Source organism: Corvus cornix, chromosome 1A (genome assembly GCF_000738735.6).
Source record: "Corvus cornix cornix isolate S_Up_H32 chromosome 1A, ASM73873v5, whole genome shotgun sequence".
Classification (NCBI taxonomy): Eukaryota; Metazoa; Chordata; class Aves; order Passeriformes; family Corvidae; genus Corvus; species Corvus cornix.
Window position 1 is genome coordinate 64,678,738 of NC_047057.1, and position 15,935 is coordinate 64,694,672.

The window sequence follows — 15,935 nt, forward strand, 5'->3', positions numbered from 1 at the left end:
CATTATACATGTTTTCCAATTGGAAAAAGTAGTGTGTATTTTGAGATAAAAAAGCTTGCAAAGCTTTACAATTTGTCAGGGGATCCAGCATGCTTTCCCTACTCTTTTCATTTTTAAAAATTCTAGTTTTAAATTTGGAACTGCCCAGTATTTTGGAGAGAGAGGAGAAAGTGGAGATGAGGAGAAAGGGGAGAGAACAGAGTGTTGGGGACACTACCAGAAAACAAGGCAAGGAGGACCTTGCTTTAAATAACTAACCCAAGTACAACTAACTTTGACTGGAAAAAAATGAACAAAGACTAATAATTCCTGGGAGCAAATTGCTAAAAACCTTCACATCAAATGCTAAGAGGGCAAACTACAGAATTTCTCCTGGGGAGACTCACTAGATTTCTCCATTTGCCAGTGTTACACTTCATGGTGGAAGTTTCCACTATCAGCTCGTGTAACCTGATATTCCAGGTCATAATGTCAGCTTGACTACTCTTAGTATTGTTTGTTCTTTGGCAAATTCAAAAAAATAGTAATAAAAAATGCAAGTTTCAACATTTTTCATGTGCTAGCATGAACACACACATACATAGGTACACCTTTCCATTTTTCTCACACTGCTTTTAATGCCTGCACACTCATCATCTGTACACTTCCCCAGACAGGTTTTATTTTTAATAGTATTTAATTTTCCCAGTGACACATTATATGTGTGTTTGTACTAGATTTAGCTCATCAAGGTTTCTTCCCTTGTTAATTCTTTTGTCATATGGTTAATCATAGTTCCAGGAATGTTTTTTAGAAAAAAAACCAAAAAAAAAACAAAACTGGAGGAGGAGGGATTTGGGCAACTCTGTTTTGCAGCCTGTTAAAAGCAAAGTACTTATTTATCCATGTTGCAAATCAGTGAGGTAGGAAATATGTCTTTATATTTAACTTTGAAATAAATAGTAGAAATCACGTGATACAAGTCTTTCATACATTTAGAATCCTGGTTCAGCAAAACATTTTCAGTACCATTGCACTTTCAGTGCATGAGTGGATTGGCACACCTGTGCCAGGCCAGGCTGCTTCCTACAGCACCCCAAAATAGGTGAGCTCTTGCAGGGGTTCGACAATCCCGTTGCCCTTTACTGCTGAACACCTGCAGGGCTTGAGAGAGTGTTTTTGTTGTAATGCTGCATTTGCACCTTTCTGCTTTTGGTCATCACATCAGTGGTCAATAACAGTGTGGGGTAGAAATCACTGGCACTTGCTGGACAAGGTCAGAATGCAGCAGGGCTCTCTGTCTTGCCTGACAACAACAAACAGGGTAGGCAGTGCAGTGGTGACATGAGAGAGGTGACAGGAACATGTGATGTCAGTGGAATGGTGGGGAAGGTGTCCACTCTGTATCCCATGGGAAGTGGTCTCTTTGCTAAAGCTCAAGTGCTGTTCACGCAAAGCTCCCAGGGTTCTTGACTCTGGTTAGAAAGCAAGGTAGCAAAGATCCCACTGGTGAAGTAAATAAGGAAAATTATTCACTTGAATCACTTGTGGACATCATGAAGAGTTAAAATGTTTCCTCCCCCCCCCCCCCCCCCCCCCCCCCCCCCCCACTTTTTAGCCACCTTTAAGCTAGAGAGACAATTGAGAGCGTGCAGCATTATTTTGCTTTAAACTACCTTTTTTAAACTCCATCCTCAAGTTACTTAGGCTTGATTGAACCGTAGCCCAAGTTAAGAATAGGCTGTAGACATTCACAACACTCACTTTAGGGATATCTTATACCTGAGCAGCAGGTTCTTGAAATAATTCTTGGTTTGTTTGTCCCCTCTTACCAGATTTGTGAAAGAAAAGAGGCCAACCATTTCTCCCAACTTCAACTTTCTGGGCCAGCTTTTGGACTTTGAGAAGAAGATCAAGAACCAGAGCGGCCAGCCTGGCCACATCAGCAAGCTGAAACTCCTGCAATTGGAGAAGAGCAGCGAGCACGTGCAGGTGCTGGAAGCGGGGCCGAGCAGCCTCTCCACGAGCCAGCTCTGCCTCGCCGCTGCCTCGGAGCTGCTGGAGCCCAAGCCCACGGACGGTGGCCCTGCGCCCCGCGGGCACGCGGCCCCGCTGGAGGACGGCCCGCTGGTACAGGGCATAAACGGGCTGCACGTCTCCCTGGACAAGGTGGAAGACAGCAACCGGCTGAAGCGCTCCTTTTCCTTGGATATCAAATCCGTGTCCTACTCCGCGAGCAGCAGCTGCGTGACTGCATCGGTGCAGGGCTTCGCATCCTCCGAAGACACGCTGGAGTACTACAAACACGCGGCCGCGCTGGAGGGCGGCAGCAAGCTGTGCCAGTTCTCCCCCGTGCAGGAGGTGTCGGAGCAGAGCCCGGAGAGCAGCCCTGACAAGGAGGAGGCGGCCCCGCCCCAGGAGGCCCCGGGCCCATGGCCGCTGGACAGCCCGGCCTCACGGCCACACGCGGGCCGGGCCGGCGGCAGCACGGCCGCGCCTCGGCCGCTCCTGTACCCCCTGCACCGCAGCGGCAGCGTGGAGGACACCTACAGAACCAACTTCGTGTTCGGGCTCTCCACCAGCCAGCAGCAGCTGGCCAAGTCCGCCGCGGGGCTGGGCCTCAAGGGCTGGCACTCGGACATTCTGGCCCCGCAGCCCTCGTCCCTCACCAACAGCTGGTATTTCGCCGCCGAGTCCTCGCATTTCTACTCGGCCTCGGCGGTGTTCGGGGGCGGCGCCGCCTTCCCCGCCTACAGCTGCAGCCAGCTGCCCTCGGGCTGCGAGCAGCCCGGCGCCGTGCGCAGGCGGCCCCGCCAGGCCGACCGCGGCGACTCCCGGCGCAGCTGGCACGAGGAGAGCTCCTTCGAGAAGCAGTTCAAGCGCAGGAGCTGCCAGATGGAGTTCGGGGAGAGCATCCTGGCGGATAACAGATCCAGAGAGGAACTGGGCAAAGTAGGCAGTCAGTCAAGTTTTTCAGGCAGCATGGAAATCATTGAAGTGTCCTGAGGGGCAGCGGCTCATGTGACTCTGCCAGAGTCGCTTCCCCTTCCAGGCCGCTCCCCCAGCGTGTGAGAGGTCCCTGTAAATCTGAAACTTTGGGTAAAAAGGTGGGGGGAGGGAAGAAACGGAGGCTTCGGTGTGAGCCGGGGAAAGGTTGGTACTGCAGAGAAGGGACAATGGCCTCTGCCCGAGGAGACCCGAGTGTGCTGCTGGGCTTTTCTCCTCCCCTCCCCGGGAGAAGGGCAGAACATTTCACAGACCTTTCCCTGTCAGAGGAAGCAATTCTATGCAATGGATTGCACGTCCTTTCAGTGGCTTTTAACAAGGAAGCTCTCTTGGTGTCAGACCCGTTCTCTGGTTCCGCTGAACCACACTCCTACCTGTCAGAACTAGTTTTGTTCTCCCCTTCCCACTCCCCACGTCTTCACCAGTGCACCTTAGCCCTGACACTGAGCCAACCTCTGCAGGGAGACCTTTTTCCTGTAAGAAAAGGAGACTGGGAGCGATTCCAAAGGCCATAGGGACCGGTTACAGCAAGGCTGGTCTGAACACACCGTTCAGACAAATGTAAATACTGGTGTAAGTATTGTTCTAATGGATAGGCTTTAGGTGATTTCGCTAGAGAGCTGCTTCAGAGAAAAAAAAAAAAAACCAGTACCTCAAAGATACACAGAATAAACTAGGGCTTTATGGCTGCCACATGCTGGTAGTCAGTTCAATGTGAACAAGTAATGACTGGCCACGTTTGATTTTTTTTTTTTTTAAAGCTGTCTACGCACACGTGTTTCAGCTGGCTCAGCAGCAGTTCTTAAAAGAAGATGAATGAACCATACTTACGACTGTTTCCCCCAGTCTTTCGATACAGTATTTGTATGTTTGATATTAGGCTGGCTTCTGGGAGACAGGTAGCTGCCTTGGCTTCTGAGCTATAATGGAGTGGTTGATAGGTAGGGCTACATGCAAGAGAAGCGGCTGGTACAAGTGGCCACAACAGGCTTTTCTTGCCCATTTACAATTCAACTTCTCAAAACCAATTCAAATGTGTTGGGGTTCTTTTAAGGTAAAAATGAGTTGGGGTGGGCTTTTGTCCTTAACTGAGCAGTTCTAGTGTGGAACTGCAGACGCTCAGGGCTGTAGCGTGTCCTCACCGTCGGCACCCCAGGGCAGACACCTCCAGCTCGAGGAGGTGTCACATCCCTGGTTTCCCAGGAGATGAGGCACAGCCCTTCTCATGTTTTTGACAGCAAGCAGGTGCTTCTCCTCCCACCTTGGCTGCTGCTGACCTTGGGCTACATGTGCATGTTGCCATGAGAGGTTTATGGTCAGCAAGGGGGAGTACCAGAGCCACTGTGTAAAGCTGCATCCTTCCTGCTCCCAGGGCCTTCCCCAGCACCCCTCAGAACACGTGTGTTGAGGGGAAACTATATTGTTTTGTCCCATTTCAGTGCAGGCAGCTGAAAATTGTAGTAACAAATAATTAACCCTGGACAACAGCTTTAAAAAAAAAATTGTCAGCAGCAAACTGAAGCCCAATTAAAGTCAGCAGCTTGGGTTATATTTGGGGTTTTTTTACTGTAAGTTTAGCTAGTTTGTGACTCAAATCTCAGGTTTTACTATACTGAAAAGTGGAGAAAGTTTTTGTCATTGTTTTGTTTTGTGGCTAGGATGTGACTTTAATTTCCTACAGTGGACCGTTGAAAATAGCACTGAAAGCTACAGCATTGATTAACTTGATCCTAAAAAGTGCAAAAGGCACAGAGAGAGGAAGCACCAGGAGTCACTGAGCCCAGAGGCTCTTTGTGCTGGATGATGGTTGACATCACCCTGGACACTGTGTCAGGTGTTGGCTGTTCATGGAACATGCTGCCACTTGTCACTGTTTACATCTCCAGTGGAAGTGGTTACATCACGACTATTTTCAGCTGTGTATTTACCTATGTAAACAGCTGAACAGGGCTCCTCTCAGCCACATTTCAGGAAAAGCCCATGGCTTTGATTAAAAGCAGTTAATGGGAGTTAACACGTATCAATCTCTAGAGGCAGAAACAGATTCTTCCTCTTTTGTGCTCCTTCAGACTGTGTGTTTGGGGTTGGTTTGGTTGACTGCCTTCTGAGGAACTGAAATCTGGTCTTGTGGCTCCTCGTGATTCCCAGTGTGTTCTGGATGTAGGCTCAGTACTTACAGGGGGCAGGTTCCCATAGGAGGAAGCCTTAACCCCATGTCCTGCACAGGGTGGTGCCCAGCCTGGCTCATACCTGAACTAGAGTCCTGTCCCTGAACAATACTGGAAATGGTTTGCAGAAGTCTGGAAAGCAAAGTGGAGGATGTGAGAGGGAAAAATGTGTACATGTTCAATATGAATATAACGTATGGCATTTGGTGTGTGGCATACTTGGCATGTTTGGTGTATGGCAAGCTGGTGAAATGGTTCAGAGAGATGTGAGTTTCTCATCTTGTTGTGTCATGAGCATTACCTGTATGTTATGATGAAATAAAATCAGAAATGGTACCTGTTTATACAGAAGGCTGAGGAAGGAGTTGTGGAGTGTTTTACCTGCAGCAGGACCTGCTCCCCCCAGCATCCAGGAGAGGAGGGGCCTTGTCCTTTAGGGAACACGCCCTTCCCTGCAGGTGTGTTCATGAATGACAGGGCTGGAGCAGCTTTAGACCAGTTGTCACAAGCAGTGGTGATTTTACAGCACCAGTAACCATTCAGGCCTCTTACCTGTCCCTGACTATCCCCTTCCTCTGCTCCGTTGATGAGCAGCAGTGGCACTTGTCTGCATCAACACCTTCCACTGTCTGATGCAGGTGTGAGTAACCTGTTCCTCAGGCAGCTGGGGCAGTCTTGTTGAAGCAAGTATTTCAAATTGATGAAGTTACCCAGAACGAAGCCCATGCTTTGTTCTTGCCTCCCATACTTCTTACTTGAAGAATAATTTAATTACTCGTTTAAATACTTGTTTTGACTGATGCTGTCAGACTTGAAGCATTCAGAGCAAGTTCTGCGTGCTGAGATTGGAGCACACCCCCCCACACTGCTTCAGAGAATGGCTCACACAAATATAGCATAGATTAGAATTAAAAGGGGCTGCCACAGCTGTATCCTTAGAGGGCAAAGCTGTGAATTTAGGTAACAGCATCTTCAAACTCAGGTGCAGTAACAGAAGATTTTTCTTTTGAGAATTTCAAAGCACAATCCCAGAAAGGGACATGCAAAATCTTCAGCATCTCTAAAATAAACTGAACCATCAGTCAGAGCACAGGTAACAACCTGTGTGAGTTTCTGTGCTTACTTTCTACAAACAAGATGGTGCAGCTCTCAGAGAAGAAAACAAGAACCATGCAAATTAAATGGCATCATCAGCTGCTTAGCCTCCAGAACAGGTTGACATGACAATCTTCTATGATTTAGCTGCTCACCCCACTCCAAAGTCCACTTCTGACTGCAGTAGCTCTGTTCCCTCAAGTTGTGTTTTTTGAAGCATTCACTTCAGCTTTCACCACTCTTCCTGCCTGCTTTGCAGGACTTGCTCTGCTCCTGTTCCCTCCATCCCTCCACTCCTGGCCCTGCCACCAGACAGCTCTGGGAAGAGACAGTCTAACTCCACCTCCAGTCAAAACCCAAGGGGCAACTGAAATGTGCCTCATGCATGTCAAGACTCAATTTTCATTTCACTGCTTGGCATTACTGGGAAGAGGTCCCTGAGGTCACTGGGCTCTTGATGTAACCATCACAGCGACATTCCTAGAATGAAGTGAACTGAAAACAAAGCAAACCTCCGCCCAGCATGGATCAGGTAGCCCTGCTTTTGAGGGGGCTGGGGAGGATAAGAGAGTGGAAATGTGGTGGTTAGGTGAACTACTGTCTTTACTAACTATTCATCAGCTAGGTGCTCAGTACACTGTGACTCACAGCACAAGTTATAAACTGACTTCTACCAGAAAGTGGGGGCATGAAAAGCCCAGAACAAGGGGGACAGCACTGGGGTCCTAATAACACTGGTACTTTTTAAATCCAAAATTACTGCGTTTCAACCAAACTTAGCTAGCCAGACATTTGCTGTAGCTAGCCATACACCTAGCTAGTCTGTATTTGTTAATAATCTGTGATAAAAGTAGTTATTCTAGCACTTTCAGACAGTGTAGCATACACAGTACCACTACTCTATTATACACACAAACCCACAACTGAGAATTCAGGTAGAACAGTGTTCCTAATACATCAGCTTTGCCTGGCAACAGCACTTTCCCTTTGAACCCCGCCTGCAAAGAACTTCTTGGCCCTCAGGTCCAAATGGTTGCTTCTGAGGCAAACTGAAGTGTTTCTGCAGTAAAGCCTTCAGCTAATTCTGCACTTCCAAGAATATTAATAAGAGTCACCATAAATAGAAAAGGAAAGGGAGCTATTTCTTGCCTTCTGCAACTCCCACCCCTCTGGGAAGGGGCTGCTTTCCTGGCATGTAAAATGCTGCCAAACACTTCTGGAGCATTGTCCTGCTGGAAGGGATTGCTCAGTTTAGAAGTGGATTTCAGCTGTCATTTCCAGGGACCCTCACCATGCTCCACTGCTGTACAAAGCCAAAGTGTGACACTACAGGCAATGATGAGGCTGGGGCATCAGGCCATTTAGAAAAGAACAAAACAGCAGCAAAACAGCAAGAAACACTAAATCTGCCTCTCTTCATTTGTTCAGTATCCCCTGTGCAGGTGAGAGTCCATCACCACTCCGCTTTCCCAATGCCATGAGAACAGTGCTGCAGGTGCTTATCTGCCTCTAAACCACTGATGAAGTGTGTTAGAGTAACCTGTTCCCTGCAGGAAACAGTTCCATCCCGGGATTCCCTAAGCTCACCTGGTTCCCAAGAGATGCTCCTGGAAGTAAAGCAGGCTCCTGCCTCTTCCTGTGGAGGGAAGTGCAGTGGTGCTCTGCAGATTCCAGGGCTGGAATGCCATCCCCAGTCAGCTGCCCACACCTGGGTCAGGGAAGCCCTTTTGCTGGGATACACACATAAACTGCACTGGGAAGTTCTCTCAAATCCCTCTCCATACAGAGAGACTGTTCACATACCCAGTGTTTTGACAAAAAGTACAACCCTGCCCATTTATTTCGTTGTGTCACTGTCCCACAGCACACCACTGTATTTCACAGGATCATGGAATTAACGAGGTTCCAAAAGCCCTTTGAGATGAGTCCAACCTACAACCTAACATCACTTTGTCAACCAGACCATCCCTCTGGGGTCAGCACTCACCCTCCGGCTGTAAAAATACAAAGCTTTTAAAAAGACAAAAAGGATTATTTTAGGCAGCTGACACTGAGAATTGCCCTTTGAATCCTCCCCTCCTCCCCCAGGCCCCAGGAAGATTATTTTGTGAGGCTCTAGCTGCCACCCCACTGCTGGTGAGTCCCAAGCATTGCTGCTCACATCTTGTATTCAAACAAGCGCCATCCAGAACTGGGACAGCACTAAGGGAAAAAAACCAACCAGCATTTATTTTCATTCTGGGGACATTTCCTCACAATCCCAGGGCAGAGGCAGCTGAACTCAGGCACCTCTGTGGCACAGAGTGGGTGCAAAGTAAAGCTGAGATACGCCTGCACTGCGGTGAAAAGTGGGAATGAAGAATGAGCAATAAGGCAATTGGAGAAACAACACACTTGGAAAAGAGCCACACCAAAGGTTTTAATGCTGGAGCTGCGGAACACGGAGCAAGTAGGAAGCTGAACAGGGTAACCACCCATAAACCATGGAGTGCTCAGCTACAAGGCTGGCAATCAAAATACCCTCTGGCAGTTTGGGAACGGGAGGGACATTACAGCAGTACCTCGGGAAACTACTGGCACACAGTCTGAGAGAGGGGCTGGCTCATGCAACCAATGGGCCTGTGATGACGTGTATTTCTGCTCTTTCTGTGTAAAAGCTTAGAGGAGGGGAAAACACACTTTAAATATTCAAGTATATTTAAATATATTTAATTTAATATATATATATTTTAAAAGAAACAAACAAAAACTCTTTTCTCTCCCCTTCAGCAGATCTTCACAGGACCCTGCAGGTAGGTTGGCACTTTAGCACCCTGTCAATGCATTCAATGACAAAACCAACGGAAACAACAAAGCAAACCTGCTCTGCGTGGGCAGCACAGGGACCAGCATGGGACACAAGGAGCACCAGTAAGGAGCACCACTGGCAGCACAACGGGGAACTTGCAACAGCAGAGTCAGGGGAAGGGCCAGAGAAGCTCAGGCCAGAGAGGAACCACAGATCCAGTGACTCGTCCTGCTCCCCCAGCTTTTCACAAGATCATGTCTCAAGAAGCTTAGCCTGTACCCCAGACCACACACCACCCCAGAAAGCAGATAAGGGCAGCAATGTCTGGTTTCAGGGGAGGACACCAGATTATTCCCCACTCATAGCACTAAATTTGTGGTAGAAGTAACAGCTGGTACGTTCAAGAAAGATACCTCAGGCCTCCTCCAAGAGTGTTTGGCTTGGAAGAGGAAATTCACAAGCAGAAAGGTAATTTTCCAAGGTAACATCTCCAAGCCTCTGCTGAACAGCGTGGGAGGGAAGTGTCAGTCTCACCCTGAGCATCACCTGCATCTGAGCTGAAGCTGAAAGCAGCATGTAGAGCTAAGCCAACAAGGAGCAGCCAAGCAACAAACAGCAGCTCAAGAAGATGTGGCAGGATGTGTCTCCCCCTCAGCAAGAGGGCCAGAGACTTACAGTTCCTGAAGAGAGTGACAAGGTTTTAAATAAAACTGTAAACCATTGTTCAAGGACAGTTAGAGGGTGCATGCTTCTTACAGTACCCATACAAGAGACTTATCACCTGTGGAATGAAGGTGATGACCTGTGAACATTGGAAAAGGTTAGCCTTCACACTTGAGCTCTAAGTTTCTTTCTAGTTCAGTTGTTACACCTTCCACAACCTGCCCTTGCTGTTCAAGAAGCTCTGTCTGTGAGGCTCTGCAGCACAGCCACAAGCTTAAAGACCAGTGTTCCTAGGAATAAACTTTTTTTCCCATTCTCAGCCCAATGCCTTGGTGTTTTCTGGCAAATGAGGAAGGACCTGATTTGCAGCCCTGCTCCTGCAGCCTTCAGTTGGGAATACTCTTCCTTTGCCCTCATTAGCACTGCAAGGAGCCCTGCTTTGATCTGATACTTAATGGCCTGAGGCCAAATGTCTACAAGCCTCAGAGAAGTATCTTACAGGAGAGAGCATCTGCCTTGAGATGCAGTATCAGGATCTTCCCACTGGTACAGGCTTCCAGCACACCAGGGCGTGGGACACTCATGATCCCGTCTGGCAGACAGCTGAATGCTGCACATTTTAAACATCCAGACAGCATCATCTGGACAAAGAGGACAAAAAGGGCTGCAACCACTATTTAAAGTAACTCAATATTCTTGTGTGTCTGATGGTGGGAGGCAGAGACATATTCCATGATGGACAATGAGGACCCACAAGGGGATAGCCATGACAAGCAGCTTTTCATGGGTTAAATCTCATAAAAGCTTTTAACAAACCAAGTGTAAAACATGGCAGGAAGCTTGAACAAGGATGGAATTCTGATGTTTTATCCTGGGCAATACACAGCATATGCCTATTTATGTTCAACTGTATAAAACCTCTGGGGTTGGTGCAGCAGGCAAGGAGACCCACTGCTGCCTTTGCTAAAAAAAAAAACCTCCTGCTGAGTTCCCTGCCCTCCCTGAAGCAGTCTGTCCCTCTTCCCAGGGCATTATTCCAGAGGACTTCATTTCTTCATTTCATAGTGTTCAGCAGGCCCTGGGATCAACCACCACCGTGGTTCAGATGCACCTCTAAGTTGGCTGCAGTCTGCATGACACTACGTGGCCTTTGGGAATGCAACAAGAGCACAGCCTGTTGCTTCTTGCCACCGGGCAGTAATTATTACAAAAACCTACTGCACTCTTACTTCCAAATGCTCAGAGACAACCTTTTGCTGAATAAATGCTCTTAAGCACTAAGACGTATCGAAGCAGGCTGCCTTTGGCAAGTGACCCTACCTTGTGCTGTACTGGAAGCTGGGTTGTCCCTGACTGTCCTCACCACTGGAACCGCACTCCTGACATACAACAACCCTTGGGGTTCATGGACTCTTCAGCCCTGGCTCGCCTGGGAGGAGGCAGGAACATCCTGCTGCCTTTGGAGCAGATGCCTGAGAAGGGCCCCGTGGTTTCAGGCACTCAGCAAGGTGCCAACGCCAGCTCCCGGCACAAGGGCAGCTACACCAACACAAAGAGCCAAAGGACTTCTCGTGTCTCTCCCCTCCACCCTCGTCCACTTGAAGGTAAAGAAGCAGCTGCACTCGACTGGTAAAAAAGACAGCACCAAGGTAACGGGAGTGTCCCAATAAAAAAACCACCTTGTGTCCAACTTTGGGATACAAAGTGAGCAGGTTGGTACTGGTGCCTGTCAGACGGACATGAAATGCCACCAGCTGAGGCATGGGGACATTGCCAGGGCAAGGGGGAAAGGAACACTAAGGTTTGCTTTACATTAACAGACATACATACCTAGAACAGCTACTCCTTTACAGCCTCATAAATTAGGGATCCCATAGAAAAAGGAGCCTCAAGGACATGCCAAAACCCTGCCATGCAAACCATGTTAATTATGATAATAGGCAGATTTTAATAAACCAGTTCCTGGCTCCCACACTTTCACCTATAAAACGCATATTTCCAAGGCCAGAGGATCTCAGAAATACCTTCCAGCCATCCAATTGTCTAAACCCCAGTGGCACACAAACTATGTTAGAGGGTTCATCACACCCCATATCCCTTTGAATTTTTTTAGTAAAAAAAATAAAATAAATCAGATGAAAGAAAATTCCTCCTCTGTAAACCCCAGCTAGTCACAGCAATGAAACAAATGTGTCTGCACAGGTGGTGTAGTGGCAAAGGAGACAGGAGGGCAAGAGAAGGGAGATGAAGGAACGGTAAATCATCTCCTCTGGGGAGCTCCTGGATTCCTGGCTGTGCGGCTCTGGCAGCTGACGCTGCTCTCCCTCCGGTGCCCTGGCAGAGAGTCCGGTGGCAGCGCCGCCCGCTCCAAAGAGCCGCCAATGCAGCCTGTTGGAAGCGCGGCCGTGCCGAACGTGGAGTGTGGAAGGTGAGGAGGGGGAGCTGCCGAGCGCTACAACCTCAGCTCCCGGTCGGGTTTCATGGAGAAGGGCTCCAGCCGCTCCCCCTCTGGCAGGAGGCTGTTCAGCCGCTCCATCAGCGGCACCGTCTGGTCGATGCCCATCTGGATCCGGCGCAGGATGGCAGACATCTCGTTGACCTTCTGGATCTGCTCCGCGTACTTGGCGTACTTCTTCTGGCGCTCCTGCATGAGGCTGTAAAGAGTTTCCACAGAGAGGTCCATCTGTGTAAAAACAACAAGCACAGCAGGGCTCATTAGGACAACTGCTGCCGCAGACCTTTCAGCACACTGTCATTCCCAAAAACAACCACCTTAGATGCTCCACTAACCAGAGGTAACAGACAGGTACAGAGGAGCTCCTCATAACCAGTCTGTCATGGAATGGGATGATTTGTAGTTGTATACCAGGGAGGACATAAGATGACCTCAGTTCTCCACCCAAATACCTAAATATCTGATCAGAAAATTCTTCATTTGCAGGACTGAAAGCCAACAGGTGCTGCCAGGGATTTCCCAATAAAACAATACACACATCCTCCAAGTTATCCAAACCCAGGGAACCTGTGCCCTCTGCCTACACCTGAACTATATTTCCACTGGAGATCATTCATTTGCAAGTGTTAAGCTCTACCATAGTTGCCAGTGTTCAATTTTCCCTGTTTAGCCAGGTTACTCTGCAACTAAGCCACACCTGTTATTACCATCGTCATCTGGAAAACTCCTGCCTTGAGAGAGCCACAGTGGATTGCTAGTGTCCCTAATTTCCCTGAAACCCAAAAATAAGAGTGTCATAAGTGACCCCAGGAGAGACATTAAGTAAATTAGCCATGCAATTAAACACAGTCAGTAGCCAAACATGGCTCGAGCATGATGACAATGACAGGAACTGCAGTGCTGTTCCTGCCATTGAGTGATGAAGGCAGCCTTTATAATTCACAGCCCATTTTTCTCTTCAGCCAGACCTGCAATCTCCAGGCAGGATTCAGCCAGTACCTTACACACCAGCCCAGTCAGATGGTTTAAGCAGTTTTACACATCCTAAGACATACCACGTGTTTGAGAGCTCGGTAACACGGCTGCTCCAAGCCCTCAAGTGCACACTTGAAGCTCGGTTGCTTTGGCTCACTGTATCTGTGCTCGACAACCCCAGTGACTCCAGTGCACTGGCTCTTCCAACTGGGATGTCTCTGTGGAAAGCAGTCCCCTCTCCTGGGACTCAGCACAAGCCCACAGTGGCTGTGAGTGAAGGGCAGGAGAGGACGAACACTGAGCAGCTTTAGCCCACTGCCACCTCTTACCACTGTTTTCCCAAACCTTTCCCATCTAATTACTCCCAGAGGAAGGAGGTCACTGCTCACCATGAAACAGCCTCAGGGAACTGATGCTGAGAACTCCTGGTCTGCCAAGAAGCACAGGTTCAAATAACATCCCTCTCCTGAACTGTGTGACAGAGTCAACCCATCCGGTGGAGGACAGTGACCATACCTGTCATCAGGAACAATACATTTATCAGTGCAGTGCTAAGAAAACGCATGGTGCTGACCTGACCTGACTTACACAGCACTGAACAGGCAGGTGCAATCCTGACCCCGTGTCCAGTGCTGTGGGTCTGTAGGGGAGAGCCTGCAGCAAGGGAGGACTGGGTGGAAATGGTGCAACACTGGAAGGCCCCGCTGAGGAGGGAGGTCCCAGCAGAGGGAACTCTGCCATCCCACTGATGGCAGCAAGGTTTGACACTGGGGATAAACTGCTGCAGCTGTATGTGCTCACAAATGTCCCTTTCAAGCCCTAGTCAAAAGTAGTTGGGCAAGAAAATATTTTATTGAGAAACCTCAGTTACAAACAGCATTGAAAACAAACACACAAGTTTCTGCTGAACTGTCACCTCCGTCAGAGCTGGATACAGTACCAATTGACCTTTTATTTCGCCTGTACTTTCTACTGCTCTCAGGCTGAATTCTTCCTCTTTGCCTCTGTGCTTTCCTGTGAATTCCTTCCTCCATGCCTTCATGCACGGGACAAAATAAAAACCAGCAGAGCAGGAAACTCCAAATAGAGTGGAAACAATTTAAGCCTACACAGGGGTTTCTATTAAAACCCCAGCTGAATAATTTAGTAGCTTGGCGCTAGCTCTGTAAAGAGGAGTGTGTAAAAAGGAGACCACCACCAACCAGCAAGTTCAATCCAGTGCCTAAAAACATCCTACCTAATGAGAGACAGTGGCCTGGAGGGGCAGCCAGTGGGAAACCTTCCAAAAGCCAGCACGCCTCATTAAATGCAGCAGCACAGGGACCTGGGCAGAAACCTCCTCTGGTTTTGAAGTTCTCCTCCACTGGCAGGTTCTCCACATGGCCTCACAGCACTGTGCAAGAAGCAAAGCTCGCACCTAACCAAGCTTTCAAGCAAAAAACACCCAAGGCCCCCCACTTTCTCTCCATTCCAATAATTTCCATCTGCTGACTTTTCCATCTGCTGACCTTGTGTATGAGTAACATCCACTTACTGGCAGGGAACGAGGGGAGAAGCTTATGTTGACCTGCAATAGGAAGAAGAAATGCAGAGGGGCCTTCCAAGCTCTTTGCTACCTTTGGACATGTTCACAACGGCCATAAAAAAAACTGCCTCACAAGAAAGAGAAAGGGTGGAAGTGAGTGTTTCCTATGGTTTCCTTACACCTACCATCCAAGTTTGCCTGCTGAGGGAGGCCACAGCAGCTACACAGCCAGAGACACAACAGGGAGGACTGAAGTTGAGCAATTGTGAGGAAAGGTCAATTTTTACTCAGTCTGAACCTGGTCTTTTTAACTTTTTAAAAAAAGGCAACTAATTAATTCTTGTAGATAAATGCCAATGTCTCTCTGCTGCTTTCCTTGAAGCAGGCCTAAGTACACACTTACATCCTTCCTGCCTCCTCCCCCTCCAAGTGAGCTCCTCCAGAGCCAGACCTTGTGCTTTTACCTCTCCTGGCATGCAGTCCCATTCCTCTGGCACTCGGACGGGGCCTTCAGACTCTGAGAATCAGCCCCATTTACCCACCACAGAGACTAAAACTGGCCTGCAGGAATCCATAATGAGCAGGGAACACGCATAAGAATCCACTTCATTCCTATCATTTAATTTCATACAGTAGCAATAAAAAGCATCTGGAGAAGGGGAGCTGAGGTAGAGTCTGCTCCCTTGCCTACAGCCAAGGCAGTCCAAGACACCCTCGAGGGTCAATGAGTGAACATGCCTTCTCTGAACAGCTTCCATCAACTCCCACGTCCCTGACACAAAGCCCTGCCACATTCTCATCTGGAAAACATTCAAGTCTCAGCCTTCTTGCCCATCCCAGTCTGTAAAGCTCTCTGGGAAGCCCAGCAAGACACCCCAGCGCCAGTAGTTCTTCACTGTCCTACAACCATCTGAGAGTGTTTATTTGAGCCATTGTTTCTGCTCTGGTTGTTTCAAGCTTCCTACAGCGCCAGGCCACCAGAGCTGCAGACAACTCCCCATCACCCTGAACCCATCAGATATGACAGATGTGAAGCAGCATTGTCACCAGCCCCCTGACAACCTCACCATCACCAATCTGTCCTTCAAACATCACCACTCAGGAAGCTATGACCATCCCCAGCTTAGTGGTACAGAAGAGTTTCTCAAGAGTTAAAAGACTGGACTTGAAGCCTGTTCAGAAGCAACAGAACAAAGCAGAGGGCAGAGCCCAGCATGTGAGGTCAGAGTCCTAATGATCATCAAAGCAAGTGTTTCTGTCCCATGTGGAGTTGAGAAAAAA

General features: G+C 48.6%; 2 protein-coding genes across 8 annotated transcripts in view; one reads left to right on the plus strand and one right to left on the minus strand.

Moving 5' to 3' along the window:
- The window catches only part of DUSP16 (dual specificity phosphatase 16), a 63,954-nt gene extending 58,444 nt beyond the window's left edge, over positions 1–5,510 (plus strand). For all 4 annotated transcript variants that reach the window (XM_039570195.1, XM_039570194.1, XM_039570197.1 and 1 more), the window contains exon 8: positions 1,815–5,510. In XM_039570195.1, the coding sequence (XP_039426129.1) occupies positions 1,815–2,985 (1,171 nt within the window). In that variant the 3' untranslated portion in view covers positions 2,986–5,510. The remainder of the gene's footprint in view (positions 1–1,814) is intronic.
- A 2,941-nt stretch (positions 5,511–8,451) lies between these two features.
- Positions 8,452–15,935, minus strand: part of BORCS5 (BLOC-1 related complex subunit 5) — a 65,654-nt gene continuing 58,170 nt past the window's right edge. For 2 of the 4 annotated variants that reach the window (XM_039570200.1, XM_039570199.1), the window contains one exon: positions 8,452–12,382. In XM_039570200.1, the coding sequence (XP_039426134.1) occupies positions 11,871–12,382 (512 nt within the window). In that variant the 3' untranslated portion in view covers positions 8,452–11,870. Of the gene's footprint in view, positions 12,383–13,518; positions 13,646–15,935 lie in introns of all 4 variants that reach the window. The other 2 variants (XM_039570198.1, XM_039570201.1) reach the window with 2 other exon arrangements.